Raw genomic sequence first — 21,343 nt, 5'->3', positions numbered from 1 at the left:
TCTCATCGCGCACCAGCGACTCCTGTGGCGGGCCGGGCGCCGGGGGCCGGGCGCTAACCAAGGTAGCCAGGAGCACAGTGTTTCCTCCGACACATTGGTGCGGCTGGCTTCCGGGTTGGAGGCGAGCTGTGTTAAGAAGCAATGCGGCTTGGTTGGGTTTCGGAGGACGCATGGCTTTCGACCTTCGTCTCTCCCGAGCCCGTACGGGAGTTGTAGCGATGAGACAAGATAGTAATTACTAACAATTGGATACCACGAAATTTTTTTTTTAAGTACTAATGTAAAACATAAAATAAAAAAAAGTACTTATGTAAATGTTATTACAGTTCTTTATTTTTAATACATTTGCAAAAATGTCTAAAAACCTGTTTTTGCTTCATCATTATGGGGTATTGTGTGTAGATTGAGGGGGGAAAAAACAATTGAATCAATTTAAAATAAGCCTGTAACATAAAATGAGGAACAAGTGAAAGAGTCTGAATACTTTGAATGCACTGTATAGTCAGAGGGGCATTAGTGGAGGACACACACACACATCACTTGCACTCAGAGTAAACAAACACCTAAAAACACGACAAATTCTAAAACACATACACATCCTTCAAAGCAATATCCCCAGACCACAGAAAAACTAAGATTGACTAAACGAATAATACACAGCCAAACGATCCACAGACATTTTCACATTCACGTTTATTTCCCATGATTTCATAGCAAGCTTCAACTTATGTGTGTTTACAATCCAATTAAAAGGTTTCGCACAGGTTGCTTTTTTTTACTCCCACAAACACCTTGAGCGTTTGGCTGCACTATGGTAGACTAGCATTTCCATCTAGCAAAAACGCATACACACACACTTCCTCATATACCACACCTTACAAATAAAATAACAAAATAAATTACAAAAATAACATTAAATAGCCATGCGCTGACTGTACATACGCAACCGAAATGTAATACCTACATCTAGGAGAAGAAAAAAAACACTAAAACAAATATCTTATGCTACTCTCAAAAAGCAACAACCTTTGTAAAAATGGAGTACCGTTGCAGTGTGCGGACAAACCAGCTTACAGACAGACTGGAGAAATACATGTACTTCTCAGTACCGCAAAATAGATCCACAACATCGGCTTCAGCTTTGGGCTGAGCTTCTGACCTTTTAGGTGAGGCTTGTTCTCTCCTGTACCTCGGGGTTCATGCATATGTATGTTGATTTGCTACATGTGCAAATGGTTCTACTTGGCTTGCTAACTTCCTGGTTATGCTAATTGTGCGTTACTGTTACTAGTTGGTCATTGTGTAATACTGCAGTCTTTATGTAAATACGACCACAGTGTACATTCCGTTTCAACTTGTGTGTAACGATATAATTACATATAGACACGCATTATGTAAATAGAGATTTATAGATTCTCTGTGTGTAACACCTGTGTCGTTTTCATGACAAATGGGGACATTGCACCAAAACCATTGTGTTCACGTGTGTTATTTGTCTAATGTGTCTATTCGTTGTACAACACTTCTGACCATTCTATCTATATCTGTTTGAGATATGCAAGGCAGATAAGTATGGATGTGATATCCATAATGCACCAAGGCCAGGGGGGTGGGGGGAGCTAGGTGAGTGAGTCTCTGTGGTTGTTGGACTCGGAGTCGGAGAGGCGGTTATCGTGGGGGTCTGCGGCGTCGGGGTCGTTGTCGGGTTCATCGCCACTCTCTGCGCTGTAGTCCACCTCCTCCATGAAGGAGTGCTCTTCGTCCTCCAGCACGTACGTACTCGGGCTGCTGCTGGACAACAACACAAACAGTCAGTCCATTATTCTAGGCAGGCTCAATTAAATAAAAAATCTAAGTACTTGAAAGCAACAAAAAAAATAGATTTGAACCTGGGTCTGGACAGAAATGAAATATAAATGATTTCAGAAAGGAATTCAGAAAGATAAAACTAGTGACAGGCAATAAAAAGTATACCATCCCAACAAAAAAAATCCCATTAAAACACTAATCGTTTTCTCTTTTTATGCGTCAGTTTAGTGGTTTAATGGTTAAACGTCTGAGGTTTAGTGGTTTTAGTGGTTTTTAATGGTTTTTAATGGTGTGAGGGCTTTGAAAGAGGATCCCATGGAGACAGTGGATGAGGGGGTTCAGATATTGACCCCTGCTCCCCCCCACCCCGCCCCAGAGAGAGGTAAAGTGGATTAGGAGGAGGGTGTGACGGGGTGTAATTGTGTAATGGGCTGGATGGACAGAGTGCTGTCTAGAGAGGAGTGTTAAGATCCCAGAGTGAGAGAGCTTGAGCCATTACAGTCCATTAGAGAAATATTGCAAGGGCCACACTCACTCACTCTGGACTAGCCCCACACACAGCACACAAAGGCCACAGACACACGCAGCATGTGTATGTGCGCGCGTGCGCGCGCGCACACACACACACACACACACACACAATTCCAATCTTCTTATTATTATGATATCATGGGTCTGATGATTAAATATTAAATGATAAAAAGCATAAAATCATAAAAACTGTTATGATCCTATAGCCAAGCCCTGAGGTCTCTAACCTGGCTGCTTGATGGGTTTCAATAAATAAATACATCAATTATACATGGATAAATCAAGACACGAGGAGAAGAGATTTGTTCGAAGGAGCCACATTGACAGGCCATGAGGATGCTAAAGATGATGATAACGAACAATGCAGCTACACTACTGTCCTGAGTGCTGGCCACACTGCAACTGGCAATTCAACTAGTGGATCATGTATGGTTAGAAGGTTGGAGAGTATGTGTGTGTGTGTGTGTGTGTGTGTGATTTAATACTATTTTTTATTTCTATTAGTTGTTTGAAATTCAGTTTAGTTTCAGTTCATTTTTAGGCTTGATTTACTATTTTTTTTAAATTTGGTTTCAGTTTGATAAATACTTCCATTTCATTTTTATATTATTTAGTTTCAGTTTTAGAGTTAGGGATAAATGTAGCCTATGCGTGGGAGGCTAGAAGACATTTGTGTGTTGAATGCATAGTTAGTTTTTTGGGGGATGTCACTCCTTGCCACTGGGGGGCAGTAATACATAAGGCCAGGACCATAGACTTGGGTAGACATAACATCTCTGTATCATGATGGCGTCTGTGAGAGCATGGGCAGCGCCATTGAGGCCATCTCCATCTTGAAAGAGTACATTTGTGTCTTCATGAGTACAAATCATTGGTCTATCCTTCCTGATGACTCGGCTGTCACGACTCCAAACGGGCCATCAGGCCATGCCAACCGGGTCATTGGGAGGGATCAGCCAATGAAGTTGAAAGTCCCTCCCAGTTGACTAAGTCAAAATGTCGAAAGTCCTCAATGGTACTGCACATGCTAACAAAGGCTTTTGGCCACTAGAGGACTCCATACAACTCCATGGCCAGGACGTAGGTTTGGTTAGGTTTAAATTATACATCTATCTTAATGTAACTTCAAGGATAAGCGCCTAGACTGGTGCAAGAAAATAGGGTAAATAAAAACAGCTGTGACCACAAGGGTCAGGGCAGATGAAATGTAGTCATTGTTGGAGTGTTTCTGTAAGTTGTTGTTCGTATAAGTTTGTTTTTGGAGTAAAAATAAATAAAATAAATATATATATATATATAAAAAGAAATAACTGCAACAACAGCAAAAAGCATAAGCAAATCTATCAGTTCACAGCCAGCCAGCGTGTGTGTGTGTTTCTGTTCAACCAATCAATCATTTGTGGTTCATCTTCAAGAAGACTCTGCGTTCCAGAGGAGGTTGTCGTTCGGTTTCTCAAGCCTGATGACACGCTGAATATTCTCTCGTCTTGGGATGTAGGGGCAGAAAACAGACCTAGTGCCACAGCTTTGGATAAACAGCCATCCTTGCCTGGCAGAACTGGAGAGGTGGCTCTGTAAACATGCCCCCCCCCCCCCCCCCCCCCCTTACCTCTTCCAGGTATTTCTGCAGCTCACACAGGCCACTTAATGCCCTGCCAGGTTGACGCTCCGGCTGCACAGTGACCTCAGACACAATCTTCACTGCGAGGAACCTATATTTCTGAAGAACTGTGGTCGAGATGCTTGCTTGATTCAACGTGCTGGCATCGTTCGGGGGTCTGTGCTGCTCCACGGCTGTACTGTCCTATTTGCTAAAGTACAGAAGACTGCTTCCCTCATCAGTGGCTCCATTTCTGTTGGTAAAGTGCCAGAGACTTGGGTCCATCAGGCAAGCTGCTGCAGGGGTTGGATGGAAGTTGGCTGCCAGAGGATTCAGTATGCATGCGAAGCGCTCACACAGTGACTTCAGGAGGACCCGTCCCAACTGTTTTGCAACACTAGTTGACTGCAAGTGTGCCTCAAGGTTGAGAAGTCACACCACCACATCAGACAGCGACTGGATGTCAGTTTGAAGATGGTCGTTGTGGATTGCGAACGGCTCCAGCAACTTCACAAGCTGCTCTAGCTTGGCCCAGTCACGCCCCGTGCTCGCCCTCGGATTTCATCCCTGTTAGCTAGTGATAACTATTGATAGTGACGCACAAGCTAAGCCTATTTGAAACATCGGCATCTACGGGAAGCATTTACCCACCAGATTCAGAAGATCGAAAACCCCATTCGATTTTTACCCCAAGAAGAAAAAAACGAAAACGTAATTTATGATGAGTTTTATTTTATATTAGTTCGTTTCGCATTCAAAGATAATAGTTTCAGTATAGATTTTCAATGTCAGTTCTTGTTTACTATAATAACCTTGGTGTGTGCATGTGTCTGACCTGGAGACTTTGCAACGTGTCTCGATCAGGTCACTCTCCACGTCCAGAAGGTGGGCGTGGTTCCGCAGCTCCAGGGGCGAGGTCAGTCTCTTCAGCCTGAGCAGAGCCACACAGAACTGGGCTCCCATCTCCTCCAGCTCCCTGGTGCCTATCTGGAGCCCCTGGACACACACATTATTATCACTTACTGTGCAAACACATTGTATATACCCATGCGTGTACACAAGCACACATAATTAACACCTACATACGCACAAACACACACAGCAGGTAGCCTAGTGGTTAAAGCGACAAGGTGAAAAATCGGTCAATGTGCCCTTGACCAAAGGCACTTAACCCTAATTGAGTCAAGGTCACCGTTGGTAATGGCTGACCCTGGCCATGACGTCACACTCCGGGAGAGTTGGGAGATGCAAAAAACACATTCCCAATTTACACATGCTTATGATACAGACCTGTGCATGTGTGAAACAGGCCAACTATAAGCACCAACCTAATTATGATCACACACACTTCTGTCCCACGGGCAGGCTCTCAAGTCTACAGCGGGCTTCCAGTAAAACGTCTGTAGCAGAAACACCATTCTGTTGCAGTGTGTTAAGACTCGGAGCAGAACTAAAAAGAGGACACTGGCTTGGCGGGACCATGGGAAATAGAACCTCAACTAAATACGATCCCTGAACATCTGTCCAAACACTTTCCCCCTCCACATGCATAACTTAGTCAGCAGGGATGGAAGGAGAGGGACCATGCAAAACAGGCAACCCTAGCCTGCCCCTGGGCTCTGCAGATGTTGACATTGGCAACCCCAGTGCTGAGAGGGGGAGAGGAGCTGACAGAGGTTTCTGCACTCACTGGACACTCATAGACCGAACATTAACTCAGTCATCATGGAGTGCGCACACACACACACACTAACAGCTTTGAGTCACTAACAGTATGATTTACAGGACTATGGCTCCCCCTGCTGGTTGTTGGTCCACACACACACACACACACCAGGCTGTATCGACACAAACACTCTCTAGCACACACACACCCGTTGCATTTGTCATTGCTGGGATACACCCACACCTTGTATTTGCCCTGGTCACAGCCACAGAGTGTGCTCTCCATGGTGTAGCTTCGCTGAACTCCGATCTCCCTCCACACCACCACACGGGCCGTGGCCTCCTTGGAGCGCTCCACCACAAAGCTGCAGCTGGCCATGCTGAAGGCTGGCGCCGTCTGGGACAGGATCTTAGGCAGAGTCTGAGGGAGGGAGAAGGGGAGAAGAGTTGGAGTGCAACACCTATAGACAACAGCCAGTGAGGGCTTGTTTGTGTCGGAGAGAGGATACGCTATGGGTGGATAGGAGATTATCTGAAAGAGATTAAACAGCACTATCATTACACAGGTGCACCTTTATTTATTTATTTTATATATATTTTACCTTTATTTAACCAGGTAGGCAAGTTGAGAACAAGTTCTCATTTACAATTGCGACCTGGCCAAGATAAAGCAAAGCAGTTCGACAGATAAAACTGCTGTGCATTATCATGCACCTTGTGCACCTTGTGCTGGGGACAATAAAAGGCCACTCTAAAATGTGCAGTTTTAGACAACGTCTCAAATTGAGGAAACGTACAATTGGCATGTTGACCGCAGGAATGTCCACCAGAGGTGTTTACAGAAAATGTCATGTTAATTTCTCGACCATAAGCCCCCTCCAACGTCGTTTTAGAGAATTGGCATACGTCCAACTGTCCCCACGACAGTAGACGACATGTATGGCGTTGTGTGGGCGAGCAGTTTGCTGATATCCACGTTGTGAACAGAGAGCCCCATGATGGCGTTGGGACTATGGTATGGGCAGGATTAAGCTACAGACAGTGAACACAATTGCATTTTATCGATGGCAATTTGAATGCACAGAGATACCATGACGAGATCCTGAGGTCCATTGTCGTGCCATTCATCCGACGCCATCACCCACCTCATGTTTCAGCATGATAATGCACAGCAGATAATAGAAATGGTGGTCACACAAGATACTGGCTGGTTTTCTGATCCACGCCCCTACCTTTTCATTTTAAGGTATCTGTGACCAACACATCTGTATTTCCAGTCAGGTGAAAACCATAGATTAGGGCCTAGTGAAGTTATTTCAATTGACTGATTTCCTTACATGAACTTATAACTCTGTAAAATCAGTTGCGTTTACATTTTTGTTCAGTATATGCATGAGTGTACTGTATGTGTACTATATGTGTACTGTATGTGTGTCTCTCACCCTGTAGCCAAGGTCCTCGTGTAGCTCACAGGATGTGGCGCTGATGTTGGTCTGCCACACGGTCTCCTTCAAACTACAACCGTACATGAACACGTTCTTCTTCCGGGAGTGACCGTGGTAGTCACAGAACACCTACACACCAGAGGGAGGTAAGGGAGAGGACTCAAGTCACCAACAGTGAAGTGGACGACTGAATTTATGAAGACAGTCGAACTTCGTCAGTCTGGCTCTACCGCCACGACCGTTAGGGAAAGTGACAAGGTTAAGGTTATGGCTAAGGGTTAGCATGACCGAGTTAGACACCTGCGACCAGCGGCTGTAAGGGTACCAAGGCTACAGCACGCATATGGCGGTTACGTAAGCGTGGTTGGGCTCACCAGTGGCGCCCTCTGGATGGCGGCGAGGTACTGCAGCAGGCTCTTGGTGTGGTAAATGGTAGGATGCAGCTCAGGGCTGGGGCTCTGCCACTGTCGGTTCAGATCCTCCCCACTCAGAGAGCAGCGATGACTGGAGGGAGAAACAGAGTTGTTGTTATATGCAGAGCCTTCAGAAATTATTCACACCCTGTGACTTTTTACACATTTTTGTTGTGTTACAGCCTGAATTTAAACTGGATTTAATTGAGATTTCTTGTACACACAATACCCCATATTGTCAATGTTAATTACAAATGAAAAGCTGACATTTTTTAAGTATTCAACCGCTTTGTTATGGCAAGCCTAAATAAGTTTGGGAGTAGAAAATGTGCAAGTCACATAATAAGTTGCATGGACTCATGCTGTGTGCAATAATAGTGTTAAACATACATTTTTAGTGACTACCTCATCTCTGTACCCCACACATACAATTATCTGTAAGGTCCCTCGGTCGAGCAGTGAATTTAAAACACAGATTCAACCACAAAAGACCAGGGAGGTTTTCCAATACCTCACAAAGAAATGCATCTATTGGTAAATAAGAACAAAAACAAAAAGATTACATTGAATATCCCTTTGAGCATGGTGAAGTTACTTATTACACTTTGGATGGTGTATCAATGCACCCAGTCACTACAAAGATACAGGCGTCCTTCCTAACTCAGTTGCTGGAGATGGTGACTAAGACAGTAACAGAGTTTAATGACTGTGATAGGAGAAAACTGAATTCACCTTCAGCAGGAATAATAACCTAAAACACAATGCCAAATCTAAACTGGAGTTGCTTACCAAGAAGACAGTGAATGTTCCTGAGTGGCCAAGTTACAGTTTTGACTTAAATCTGCTTGAAAATCTATGGCAAGACCTGAAAATCAACTAGCGATGATCAACAACCAATTTGACAGAGCGTGAAGAATTTAGAAAATAATAAATGGGCAAATGTTGCACAATCCAGATTTGGAGAGCTCGTAGAGACTTACCCAGAAAGACTCACAGATGTAATCTCTGCCAAAGGTGATTCTAAAATGTCTCAAGGGGTTGAATACGTATCTAATCAAGGGGTTGAATACGTATCTAATCAAGGGTTTGAATACGTATCTAATCAAGGGTTTGAATACGTATATCTAATCAAGGGGTTGAATACGTATATCTAATCAAGGGGTTGAATACGTATCTAATCAAGGGGTTGAATACGTATCTAATCAAGGGGTTGAATACGTATCTAATCAAGGGGTTGAATACGTATCTAATCAAGGGGTTGAATACGTATCTAATCAAGGGGTTGAATACGTATCTAATCAAGGGGTTGAATACGTATCTAATCAAGATAAATTAGTGTTCTATTTTTCTTCTTTTTTTCTCTCACAAATATTCAAATTTTTATTCCACTTTGACATAAGATTATGTTGTGTAGATCGTCGACCAAAAATGACAATTCAATCAATTTTAACCCCACTTTGTAACAACAAAACGTGGAAAAGGTCAAGAGGTGTGAATACTTTCTGAAGGCACTGTAGTATTCAGTTTGTGTGTGTCCATGCCAAGTATGTGCACACGTGCATACGCACATTCTAGTTGTGTGTGTGTGTGTATGTGTGTACACTTACTTGCCGTTGACCACTCCGTCAGGGTTGAGCATGGGGACTATCTTGAAGATATAGGCCTCCCTGAGACTGTGTGCCAGGGGGCTGCTACCCATCAGGAACTCCAGGGTGCCCTTCATCACCCAGCTGGCGTTGGTCTCCCCTGGGTGCACTCGCGATGACAGGAACACCAGAGGACGGTTCCCTGGACACACACAAATCACATAAAAATACACTAAGCAACACCCCCAAAAGAAGGATGAGACAGTAATGTGACAGAGAGACAGTGATATATTTAAGTCATTCCCCACCACAGAAGTCAGTCAGGACTCACTGAACTGGCAGATCTGGTCGTTGCTGGTGGACTCAGGCATGGCGGTGATGGTGAGGAGGGGGCAGCTATTACCACCAAGAGTCTCACACAGGATGTCTTGGCGCATGTAGATCTGAGGGGTCCGCAGCGCCTCCAGCTTCTGAAGGTGCATCTGGGCAGGAACACAGCTAATAAGGAGGCTTTACACAACAGTGGACCTCCGTTGGGCTAGTAGAGTAGTACAGTGCCTTGCAAAAGTATTCACCCCCGTGGCGGTTTTTCCTATTTTTTTGCATTACAACCTGTAATTTAAATGGATTTTTATTTGGATTTCATGTAATGGACATGCACAAAATAGTTCAAATTGGTGAAGTGAAATGAAAAAAAAAAACTGAAAAGTGGTGCGTGCATATGTATTCACCCCTTTTGCAATGAAGCCCCTAAATAAGATCTGGTGCAACCAATTACCTTCAGAAGTCACATAATTAGTTAAATAAAGTCCACCTGTGTGCAATCTAAGTGTCACATGATCTCAGTATATATATATATACACACACACACACATACATATATACATATATACATATATACATATATACATACACACACACACACACACACACACACACACACACACACACACACACACACACACACACACACACACACACATACATACATACATACATACATACATACATACACACACACACACGTGGCCAAAAAGTTGAGAATGACACAAATATTAATTTTTAAAGTCTGCTGCCTCTGTTTGTATGATGGCAATTTGCATATACTCCAGAATGTTATGAAGAGCGATCAGATTAATTGCAAAGTCCCTCTCAAAGTTCCTCCATGCAAATGAACTGAATCCCCCCAAAAACATTTCCACTGCATTTCAGCTCTGCCACAAAAGGACCAGCTGATATGATGTCAGTGAATCTCTCTTTAACACAGGTGTGAGTATTGACGAGGACAAGGCTGGAGATCACTCTGTCATGCTGATTGAGTTCGAATAACAGACTGGAAGCTTCAAAAGGAGGGTGGTGCTTGGAATCATTGTTCTTCCTCTGTCAACCATGGTTACCAGCAAGGAAACATGTGCCGTCATCATTGCTTTGCACAAAAAGGCATTCACAGGCAAGGATATTGCTGCCAGTAAGATTGCACCAAAATCAACCATTTATCGGATCATCAAAGCTTGTCCGGAGAAGACAAGGTGAGCACTACCATCAGTCCTGTGTCATGCCAACAGTAAAGCATCCTGACACCATTCATGTGTGGGGTTGCTTCTCAGCCAAGGGAGTGGGCTCACTCACAATTTTGCCTAAGAACACAGCCATGAATAAGAAATGGTGCCAACACATCCTCCGAGAGCAACTTCTCCCAACCACCCAGGAACGGTTTGGTGACAAACAATTTTCCAGCATGATGGAGCACCTTGACATAAGGCAAAAGTGATAACTAAGTGGCTCGGGGAACAAAACATCAATATTTTGGGTCCATGGCCAGGAAACTCCTCAGACCTTAATCCCATTGAGAACTTGAGGTCAATCCTCAAGAGGCAGGTGGACAAACAAAAACCCACAAATTCTGACAAACTCCAAGCATTGATTATTCAAGCATGGGCTGCCATCAGTCAGGATGTGGCCCAGAAGTTAATTGACAGCATGCCAGGGAGGATTGCAGAGGTCTTGAAAAAGAAGGGTCAACACTGCAAATACCGCAAATATTGACTTTTGGCATCAACTTTGTGTAATTGTCAATAAAAGCATTTAACACTTATGAAATGCTTGTAATTATACTTCAGTATACTTCAGTATTGCAAAGTAACATCTGACAAACATATCTAAACGCAATGAAGCAGCAAACTTTGTGGGAATTCTCTAATCTTTTGGCCACAACTGTACACACCTGTTCTGAAAGGCCCCAGAGTCTGCAACACCACTAAGCAAGAGGCTCTCCAAACAGGTCAGGGACAAAGTTGTGGAGAAGTACAGATCAGGGTTGGGTTATAAAAAAAGATCAGAAACTTTTTACATCCCATTGGAGTATCTGTCCATAGGACCACTTTAAGCCGTACACTCCACAGAGCTGGGCTTTACGGAAGAGTGGCCAGAAAAAAGCCATTGCTTAAAGAAAAAATAAGCAAACACATTTGGTGTTTGCCAAAAGCATGTAGGAGACTCCCCAAACATATGGAAGAAAATTTAGCTTTTTGGCCATCAAGGAAAACGCTATGTCTGGTGCAAATCCAACACTTCTCATCACCCCGAGAATACCATCCCAAGAACACTCATTACCCCGAGAACACCGTTTTTCATTGGCAGGGACTGGGAAACTGGTCAGAATTGAAGGATTAATGGATGGCGCTAAATACAGGGACATTTTTAAGGGAAACCTCTTTCAGTCTTCCAGAGATTTGAGACTGGGATGGAGGTTCACCTTCCAGCAGGGCTATGACCCTAAGCATACTGCTAAAACAACACTTGAGTGGTTTAAGGGGAGACATTTAAATGTCTTGGAATGGCCCAGTCAAAACCCAGACCTCAATACAATTGAGAATGTGTGGTATGACTTAAATATTGCTGCACACCAGTGGAACCCATCCAACTTGATGGAGCAGTTTTGCCTTGAAGAATTGTAAAAAATCCCAGTGGCTAGATGTGCCAAGTTTATAGAGACATACCCCAAGAGACATGCAGCTGTAATTGCTGCAAAAGGTGGCTCTACAAAGTATTGACTTTGGGGAGGGGGGGTGAATAGTTATGTACTCTCAAGTTCTGTTCTTATTTCTTGTTTGTTTCACACAAAAACAAACATTTTTGTTTCAGGTTGTAAGGCACCAAATAGAGAAAATGCCAATTCGCAAGCCACTGCACCGCAACTAATTAACATGTTCAATCTCCAAAACTGTGAAACAGTTTTTCCAGAGTTTAGTTATCTTTTATACCTGTAGAGTAGGTGTAGAAATATATTACCTTTAGAGTAGAGTAGGTATAGGGCTAGTGATATACACTCATCAGCCAGTTTATTAGGTACACCCATCTAGTACTGGGTCGGACCCCCCTTTGCCTCCTGAACAGCCTGAATTTTTAAGGGCATGGTTTCTACAAGTTGGAAACGTTACACATGGATGTTGGTCCATGCTAACGCGATAGCATCACGCAGTTGCTGCAGATTGGTGGTACACCAGGAAGAATGGATCCATGGACTCATGCTGTTTTTGTCAAATCTTGACTCTGTCATCAGCATGACGCAACAGGAACCGGGATTTGTCGGACCAGGCGATGTTTTTACACTCCCCAATTGTCTGCTCACTGGAGCCGCTACTTCTTGTTTTGAGCTGATAGGAGTGGAACCCGGTGTGGTCGTCTGCTGCAATAGCCCATCCATGACAAGGATCAACGACTTGCGCGTTCCGAGATGCCATTCTGCACACCACTGTTGTACGGCGCTGTTATTTATCTGTTTGTGGCCCGCCTGTTAGCTTGCACGATTCCTGCCATTCTCCTTCGACCTCTCATCAACGAGCTGTTTTTGCCCACAGGCCTGCCCCTGACTGGATGTTTTTTGTTTCTTGCACCATTCCCGGTAATACCTAGAACCGGCGTGCCTGGCATAGACAATCATACCACGCTCAGAGTCGCTTAGGTCACTCGTTTTGCCCATTCTAATGTTCAATCAAACAGTAACTGAGTGCATCAATGCCTGTCTGCCTGCTTTATATAGCAAGCTACGGCCACTGAGTATAACAAACATTAGGAACATCTTCCTAATATTGAGTTGCACCCCCCCCTTTTGCCATCAGAACAGGCATGGACTCTACAAGGTGTTGAAAGCGTTCCACAGGGATGCTGGCCCATGTTGACTCCAATGCTTCCCACAATTGTGTCAAGTTGACTAGATGTCCTTTAGGTGCTGGACCATTCTTGATACACACAGGAAAATGTTGAGCGTGAAAAATCCAGCAGCATTGCAGTTCTTGACACAAACCGGTGCGCATGGCACCTACTACCATACCCCCGTTCAAAGGCACTTAAATATTTTGTCTTGCCTATTCACCCTCTGAATGGCACACATACACAATCAATGTCTCAATTGTCTCAAGGCTTAAAAGTCCTTCTTTAACCCGTCTTCTCCCCTTCATCGATAGTCATTTAAATGGATTCAACAAATGACGTCAATAAGAGATCATAGCTTTTACCTGGATTCACCTGGTCAGTCTATGTCATGGAAATAGCAGGTGTCCGTAATGTTTTGTACACTCAGTGTATAGTACCTTCAGAGTAGAGTAGGTGTAGGGGTAATGGTAAGCGAAGTAGCAGACGTCGTCCTTGTGGTTAAAGGTCATGCTGAACGTCATTGTGTAGTAGGACTTCCCCTTCTGACCGCCTGCCGCTATCGAGCTCCTGGAGAAGTGGTTTCTGGGTAAAAGGAGGTTGAAAATCTCACAAATGCTAGAGAGAATGACAAACAGAAACCAGCGAACAAAGTCACACTCATGACACCAGGACCTACCAAAGTGACCAACAAGTAAGCTATTTGATGGCCCTGTTCAAATACCTTCCTACCTTCCTTCCTTCCTCGATTGCTTGGGGTAAACACAGATCAGGAAGTTATTGGATAAGAGAAAGCAAGGTTACCTTCCCTATTACAACCAATTTAGATCGGTGGTTACTTCAAGGAACAGGCCCAGACGGAAGGATGCATTTTAGAAGTTTTGGAACGGGGCTCGTTTCTCCTGACAGGTGCACTACTTGTCCAGTGGGCTGTGTCATACCGACTCTGCTCGAGGGGTAAAGTAGGACAATCACATCTACTTGTCCGGTGGGCTGTGTCATACAGACTCTGCTCGAGGGGTAAAGCAGGACAATCACACCTACTTGTCCGGTGGGCAGTGTCATACCGACTCTGCTCGAGGGGTAAAGTAGGACAATCACACCTACTTGTCCGGTGGGCTGTGTCATACCGACTCTGCTCGAGGGGTAAAGTAGGACAATCACATCTACTTGTCCGGTGGGCTGTGTCATACAGACTCTGCTCGAGGGGTAAAGTAGGACAATCACACCTACTTGTCCGGTGGGCTGTGTCATACCGACTCTGCTCGAGGGGTAGAGTAGGACAATCACACCTACTTGTCCGGTGGGCTGTGTCATACCGACTCTGCTAGAGGGGTAAAGTAGGACAATCACAGCTACTTGTCCGGTGGGCTGTGTCATACCGACTCTGCTCGAGGGGTAAAGTAGGACAATCACACCTACTTGTCCGGTGGGCTGTGTCATACCGACTCTGCTCGAGGGGTAAAGTAGGACAATCACACCTACTTGTAGTAACAGATGTCCGTTCCGGTGCGAACCCAACGGGGCCTGCCACTAATGGCCTCCTGAACAGAGTACATCAGCACCTGCATACCTGCAAAACAGTACATGCAGTCAATTTACTAAAGAGAGGTTAATTATATACACACACACCACATACTGAATTAGCATTTCTATCTAATTAGCATTTCTAGCTTTGCCACACATCAAAGGCTAAATAATGCACAAGAAAAATGACCAAGGCAGTCAGTCGCTCACCGTAGTTGAACTGGCTGTTGGACTTTTCACAGTTGATGATGTTGAAGCGATAGGGCGCTCCCACGCGCATGCCGCTCACCTCAAAGTAGAACCACTGGTGGTAGTGGTTACTGTTGATGTCGGAGTTTAGGACCAAGTCATACTCAAACCTGGAACACACACAGATCACATCAGCTCAACCTTTAGGCAAACCAAAACGGCCCACACATGTGGGCACGGGAGACAAAGTTGAATTGAACAAATACTTGAAAAAATTAATTTATTTTGATGTTGTTCCCAGTTTACGTAACAATGGGACACAATACTCACTTTCTGGCTTGAATAGCCTTCCTCAGGTTTCCAGACTCAAACTGAGAGTTGAACTTCAGAGATTCACCGTCATCAATCACCGGGCAACTGAAACAACAGACACCCACACCGTGAGACCAACAGACACCCACACCGTGAGACACACAGACACCCACACCGTGAGACACACAGACACCCACACCAAGTTTCCTGGACTGAAGATGATGACGCTCACCTCTGTATGTCCAAGTCGTAGACCACTTTATCAAGGATGTCATTGGGGTGGATCAGCCTCTCAATGTCCTGGAAGATCTTAGTCCTGTAGGGGGGCAGAGGACTGAGTGACATCATCATCACACAGCGGCAGCAGGGGAGAGCACTAACAGAACACACCAACCCTTCACTTTGACTCCACACTAATTGGAGCCACCCGACTACCGGAAATAAGTCATTTTCAGTGGAAAGAGGTGGCACAAGGAGACATTGAGTGATTTGACTGATTCCAGCTACTGCTCCAGTTCTCTTAATCTCAAACAAGGGGGAGAGGGAGTGCAAAAGAGACACACTGCTGTCGTACCTAGATCAGCGTCTAGGGGTCTCACCTCTGCACGCCATAGACCCTCTCCAGGATGTGTTCTCGGAAGGTGGGCGCAACGTGGCCAAAGTAGTCTGGGTAGGCCACCTCTGAGTACTGTGGCACAGAGCGTGTGCTCTTCACCATCTCCACGTACAGGTCAGGGTCGTGGAGCGGCAGGAGCAACGCCGTGTCCGGCACCTCCAGCACCGCCCCCTCGCCTCCCTCCTCCTCTGCCCACTCCTCTGCTAACGTCTCTTCTGCCCCGCCCCCTTGCCGGGCAGCCACACCCCCAGCCAGCAGGGGAGGTTGTCTATAGTGACTGTTGACCCCTCCTCCTCCACCCCCTGCCCCACCCTGAGGCCCAGTCCCCTCCAGGGCCATCCGCTCCATCCCCTGCACAAGCTCCTGCTCTAGCCCTGGCTGTGGTCGGACTTGGCTGTGGTCACAGCAGCCATCGTGGTCCTTGGTGATATTGATGGTGTCCAGGGTATGGACTGGGGCCGGGGTGGGGGCTGGGGCCAGAGGAGATGCTTCAGGGTGGGGTTGTTCACCTTTGGCCAGGTGGCACTCCTCCTGGAGGGGGGCGGCAGTTGGGTATTTTGGGGGCAAGGCCTGGGCGGTGGGAACGATGATGGGGCGTTGAGACTTTGGAGCTGCCGGGGTGGCCGTCACACCGCTCTTTGGGTTATCAAAGATAAATCTCTGCAGACACACAAAGGAGATTGAACTTTAGGACGACAGGCAGCTTTCTGACCACTTACCATTGTGGTCAACTCATGAAAAACACACATCTGTATGTTTTACAGTGTTTCCTCTAGGGTTTTTTCAGCAGCGGTGGCAAAGTTAGCATGGATGGGGGGGGCGTGGTAGTGGGCTTGGCCAATGGTGAACATTTTTGAGAACATCGTCTTGGCCGCAGACAATATTCTGCTGTTTTAAAGATAATTTCCTGCAATTCTACACTTTTTGACATGGCTTATGCCTGAGTGACTCAAACAAACTATTATTTTACAACGTAGAAAACAGTAAAAAAGAAATAGAAAACCTGGAATGAGTAGGTGTGTCCAAACTTTGGACTGGTACTGTGTATATATATATATATTTTTTAAATAATATATTTTGGATTGGCAGCAATGAATATAGGGGAATCACTGGTTTTAAAATGGAATGTTACAATATTGATCAGATTTTTTGATGTTGAAGATTCAACTAAAGACACAAAAGGGTGTCTGTCCTGCATTACCTGGAAATCCTCGGAGAGCTCCAGAAAGAATCTCTCATAGATCTTCAGCTCCTCAAATGGCCTGCTATGGGTCTCTTTGGGTCGCAGTTTATTGATGTCCGTTTCTATGTCGTCATTCTGCAAGGGGAGAACACGTCATCAGACACCTAAATAAGCAGGAGCTGGATCCCAGTGGGGAAAAAAAAGTGTATTCAAATGTTTTGAAGGTGGACAGGGTGGTGGTGGTCAGTAGTGGTTGCGGTCACACTGTTGGTCTGGTCACTGCAGTGTCATCTGTCCTGTAGTCATTTTGCGGTCAGTCAAACAAGGTGTGGTTTAAATGAAAAGGGCTGCGGTCGTGGTTCCTGTACCCTGGCGTGGTGGTCCTTATCCTCCTCCTCGTTCTCTGTGTCGTTCTCGGTCTCAACGTCATCGTTATCGTCGCTCTCGTCCACCACGTCATCCACTGGCAACCACACACGGGGACAAAGGCAAGATTGGGCTCAATTCCAGTTCTATTCAGTATTCAGTAAATCTGGGATTCAATGAATCCAGGAAGTAAACTGACATTCTTCTCAGAGAAGCATTGAGGACAATTGAAATTGGAATTATAATTTCAGTTTACAAGATCAATGCGTAACCGGACTGGTTACAGGGTCTAGGGAGAGTTTCCAAAAAATAGAAACAATAAATTTTATTTTTTATCTTTAACACTAAAATAATCTTAAATCCAATGGTAAATGATCCCAATGCTGCTAAATATGATTTTAGCAAAACTCAGCCAAGATTGGTTGGTTGGATTGTGCACTAGATGAGAGGAGAGGTGATTGCAGTGTCGTTCCATATCATTTCAGCAAGCCTTGCCCCCCTCCCCACCATCTCAGATTGTTCTGAAATGGTTTCCACAGCAACATATAAGATAAACATTCCTGCAACATTATTTTGTTGAAATATAATTTGATCTCTGAGAAATTAAGCTAATTGACTGCACCCAAATTAGCCCTTTTAATTTACAGGATTCAATAAATATAGTAACCTATAAAACTATCTGGACCAAATTTCCTCCGACCAATGAGCAAAACATGAGGAACCCCCCTCCCCCCCAAAACATGTCAAAAGTCACCCATGGATCCTTCACACACCACTCCCACCACAAAGGCCAGTATACAGTGTGACAAAATCCTCTTTCTTGTGCTTTTTGAGGTGGAACGACCCTGCAGGCAACTGTGAGAATAAGCAGACAGAAATGAGATGAGGAGAGAGATAGAGAGAGAGAGAACATCTGGCATCTTGATTGGGCAGCCGGACACATGGCTTAAAGAGTGAGGTGACATCAATGAACAACAGTCAGTAAGAGTGAAAGTTCTTGAGTTAAGAGTTCCTTAATGTTAGAGGAGACTGTATTCTACTGTGTTAGTAGTGTGATACTAGACTGAGGAGTGGGACTCCGTAGCGGTTAGGCTACTACTTATTGTGACAAGTCTTACCCTATGGGGGCTTTGGTGTAGAACTGGTATATGGGTCTTCCTGAAAGGGACATCTGTGGTGGAGCGTGTGAGTAAACTGTGTGCAGTGACCATTGGGGTGATCTAAGTGGCTCGCAAGCATTGTGAGTATAGTATGCGTGTGAGCCTCACCCCCCAGGGGCTGGTTGTAGAGCTGAGCGACGGGCCCTCCTGCCGGTACGTGAGGCAGCTGGTGGTGGAAGACACTCTTGATAGTGGGCAGAGGGAGGCGGTTCTTGGGGAAGCACTTCCTCATGATAAGGCTGGAGGTGTTGATCAGAGGGTCCAGAGTCCTAACTGGAAGGCACTCCTAACAACACATCACCATCATTACTACTGATCGTCATCCACACCGTCATCAGATTCATCATTTACCATCAGTGTTGGTGTAATGAAAAAGGTGAGACTCGAGGTGAGGCTGTTGTGAGGAGAGAGTTGGGATTAAGGCTAGGTGCATAGACAGAGAGGGGGGGGGGAGAAGGGGCTCGAACCCCCGTCGCCAGGAGTATGTTGCGAACTTAGACTGCTACACCAGACTCCGGCACTACTTTTTGGGAGTTTTGTCACCGTACTCACAGTAGAGGTGTTGTAGAGGATCCTCATCCCGTCTGCGTCGATGAAGGCCTTGCGGCCCAGCTTGATGTTGGTGATGTTCTTCAGGCAGCCCAGGACGCCCTTGCGGATCAACATGTGGCGGTGGCGCGTGTCGTTGCGGTGCCAGTCCTGGTAGATGTACAGCAGGACGGGCACGTGGGCCCGGTCCACCGCCCGCCGGGCATTCGTCTCTGAGGGAGGGAGGGAGGGTTGGATGGATGGAGAGGAGGGAGAAAGAGGGATTGGGAGGGTGATGGAGAGAGGAAGGGAAGGATAAAGGGGTGGATAGAGTGAGAGAGAGAGCGGGGGAGGGAGGGAAGGACACACTGGTTGGTAATCGGCACAGACAATAGCACTGTTACTGAAAAACCATGACATTGTCCTTAGACACTGCAGAGAGAGGGCAAAAAAAAAGTACTTACTGGATTTGAGCAAGGCCCCCAGTGTGTCCAGGGATACTCTGTTAAGTAAAAGACATCCAGAGAAAGGGGTCAAAAACAGCCACCACACACACACACACACACACACACACACACACACACACACTTACTTCAGCAGACTGGTGTTCTTTTTGCTGTAGGGTCCGATGATTTTGAACATGAGCTCCAGCACTCCATTCTTCCCCAGGGACACAGCATTCACAGCTGAAGACAAACAAACTGAACCTCAGTGCCCTCCACAATTTCACCATATAGGAGTTGGCTACAGTAGGTTAGTAACTGTCAGTCAGATTTATGGTTCCTATGGCAACAATAAGCAGTGCCCCCTCCCCTTTAGATTTAGAGATTGTTGCATTTATTAACACCTATAACTGACATTTCCTGCAATCTAGTGCCTAAGATTGCCACCATACCAATTTTTGAGTTGCTCATTCACCCTCTGGAATGGTGCACCTACACAATCAATGTCTCAATTGTCTCAAGGCTTAAAAATCCTTCTTTAACCGGTCTCCTCCCCTTCATCTACACTTCTCTTCATGTTTTGTAAACTCTGTGTGTATATATAGTGGTGCAGCCAGTCCACAAGGCAGCACAGCGCCTCTCTTACATTCTTTCTGGAGAACCCTGCCTATGACAACAGTACATTAGGTTAATAACTGTCTGTCAAATGTATGGTTCTGATCAGGGGTCTCCCTCTTTTAAAAAGGTTTTGCTGCTGAGTACAGCCGGGGGGTAGAGACCCCCTTTGGTATTTTTTGTGTGTGTTTTTTGAACACCTGTAACTGCCATTTCCTACAATCTAGAGCAACACATTTCATATATATATAAATAAATAAAGGGAACACTAAAATAACACATCTTAGATCTGAATTAATGAAATATTCTTATTAAATACTTTTTTCTTTACATAGTTGAATGTGCTGAGAACAAAAATCACACAAAAATGATCAATGGAAATCAAATGTATCAACCCATGGAGGTCTGGATTTGGAGTCACACTCAAAATTAAAAAGTGGAAAACCACACTACAGGCTGATCCAACTTTGATGTAAGGTCCTTAAAACAAGTCAAAATGAGGCTCAGTAGTGTGTGTGGCCTCCACGTGCCTGTATGACCTCCCTACAACGCCTGGGCATGCTCCTGATGAGGTGGCGCCAACCCTGCTCCCCCCACCTGGGACACACACACTGAGGGATCTCCTCCCAGACCTGGACTAAAGCATCCGCCAACTCCTGGACAGTCGGTGGTGCAACGGAGCGAGACATGATGTCCCAGATGTGCTCAATTGGATTCAGGTCTGGGGAACGGGCGGGCCAGTCCATAGCATCAATGCCTTCCTCTTGCAGGAACTGCTGACACACTCCAGCCACATGAGGTCTAGCATCGTCTTGCATGAGGAGGAACCCAGGGCCAGCCGCACCAGCATATGGTCTCACAAGGGGTCTGAGGATCTCATCTCAGTACCTAATGGCAGTCAGGCCACCTCTGGCGAGCACATGGAAATGCCACCCTACACCATGACTGACCCACCGCCAAACCGGTCATGCTGGAGGATGTTGCAGGCAGCAGAACGTTCTCCACGGCGTCTCATGTCTGTCACGTGCTCAGCGTGAACCTGCTTTCATCTGTGAAGAGCACAGGGCGCTAGTGGCGAATTTGCCAATCTTGGTGTTCTCTGGCAAATGCCAAACGACCTGCACGGTGTTGGGCTGTAAGCACAACCCCCACCTGTGGACGTCGGGCCCTCATACCACCCTCTTGGAGTCTGTTTCTGACCGT

The 21,343-nt window shown here is 45.6% G+C and overlaps 1 protein-coding gene across 5 annotated transcripts in view; it reads right to left on the bottom strand.

Annotated features, from left to right (window-relative positions):
• Positions 1–674: 674 nt before the first annotated feature.
• LOC109895675 (cytosolic carboxypeptidase 1) overlaps positions 675–21,343 on the bottom strand; it is a 40,122-nt gene continuing 19,453 nt past the window's right edge. For 2 of the 5 annotated variants that reach the window (XM_031830346.1, XM_031830350.1), the window contains 19 exons: positions 19,675–19,768; positions 19,547–19,584; positions 19,107–19,315; positions 18,663–18,840; positions 17,397–17,491; positions 17,047–17,163; positions 15,829–16,505; positions 15,462–15,563; positions 15,248–15,334; positions 14,939–15,087; positions 14,687–14,774; positions 13,642–13,786; positions 9,381–9,531; positions 9,071–9,251; positions 7,425–7,554; positions 7,048–7,179; positions 5,850–6,026; positions 4,776–4,936; positions 675–1,791 (listed from right to left, as the gene is read on the bottom strand). In XM_031830346.1, the coding sequence (XP_031686206.1) occupies positions 1,620–1,791; positions 4,776–4,936; positions 5,850–6,026; positions 7,048–7,179; positions 7,425–7,554; positions 9,071–9,251; positions 9,381–9,531; positions 13,642–13,786; positions 14,687–14,774; positions 14,939–15,087; positions 15,248–15,334; positions 15,462–15,563; positions 15,829–16,505; positions 17,047–17,163; positions 17,397–17,491; positions 18,663–18,840; positions 19,107–19,315; positions 19,547–19,584; positions 19,675–19,768 (3,083 nt within the window). In that variant the 3' untranslated portion in view covers positions 675–1,619. The remainder of the gene's footprint in view (positions 1,792–4,775; positions 4,937–5,849; positions 6,027–7,047; positions 7,180–7,424; positions 7,555–9,070; positions 9,252–9,380; positions 9,532–13,641; positions 13,787–14,686; positions 14,775–14,938; positions 15,088–15,247; positions 15,335–15,461; positions 15,564–15,828; positions 16,506–17,046; positions 17,164–17,396; positions 17,492–18,662; positions 18,841–19,106; positions 19,316–19,546; positions 19,585–19,674; positions 19,769–21,343) is intronic. The other 3 variants (XM_031830348.1, XM_031830347.1, XM_031830345.1) reach the window with 3 other exon arrangements.

The sequence above is a fragment of the Oncorhynchus kisutch genome, linkage group LG8 (assembly GCF_002021735.2).
Source record: "Oncorhynchus kisutch isolate 150728-3 linkage group LG8, Okis_V2, whole genome shotgun sequence".
NCBI classification, from domain to species: Eukaryota; Metazoa; Chordata; class Actinopteri; order Salmoniformes; family Salmonidae; genus Oncorhynchus; species Oncorhynchus kisutch.
This window is presented reverse-complemented; position numbering and strand designations above follow the sequence as displayed.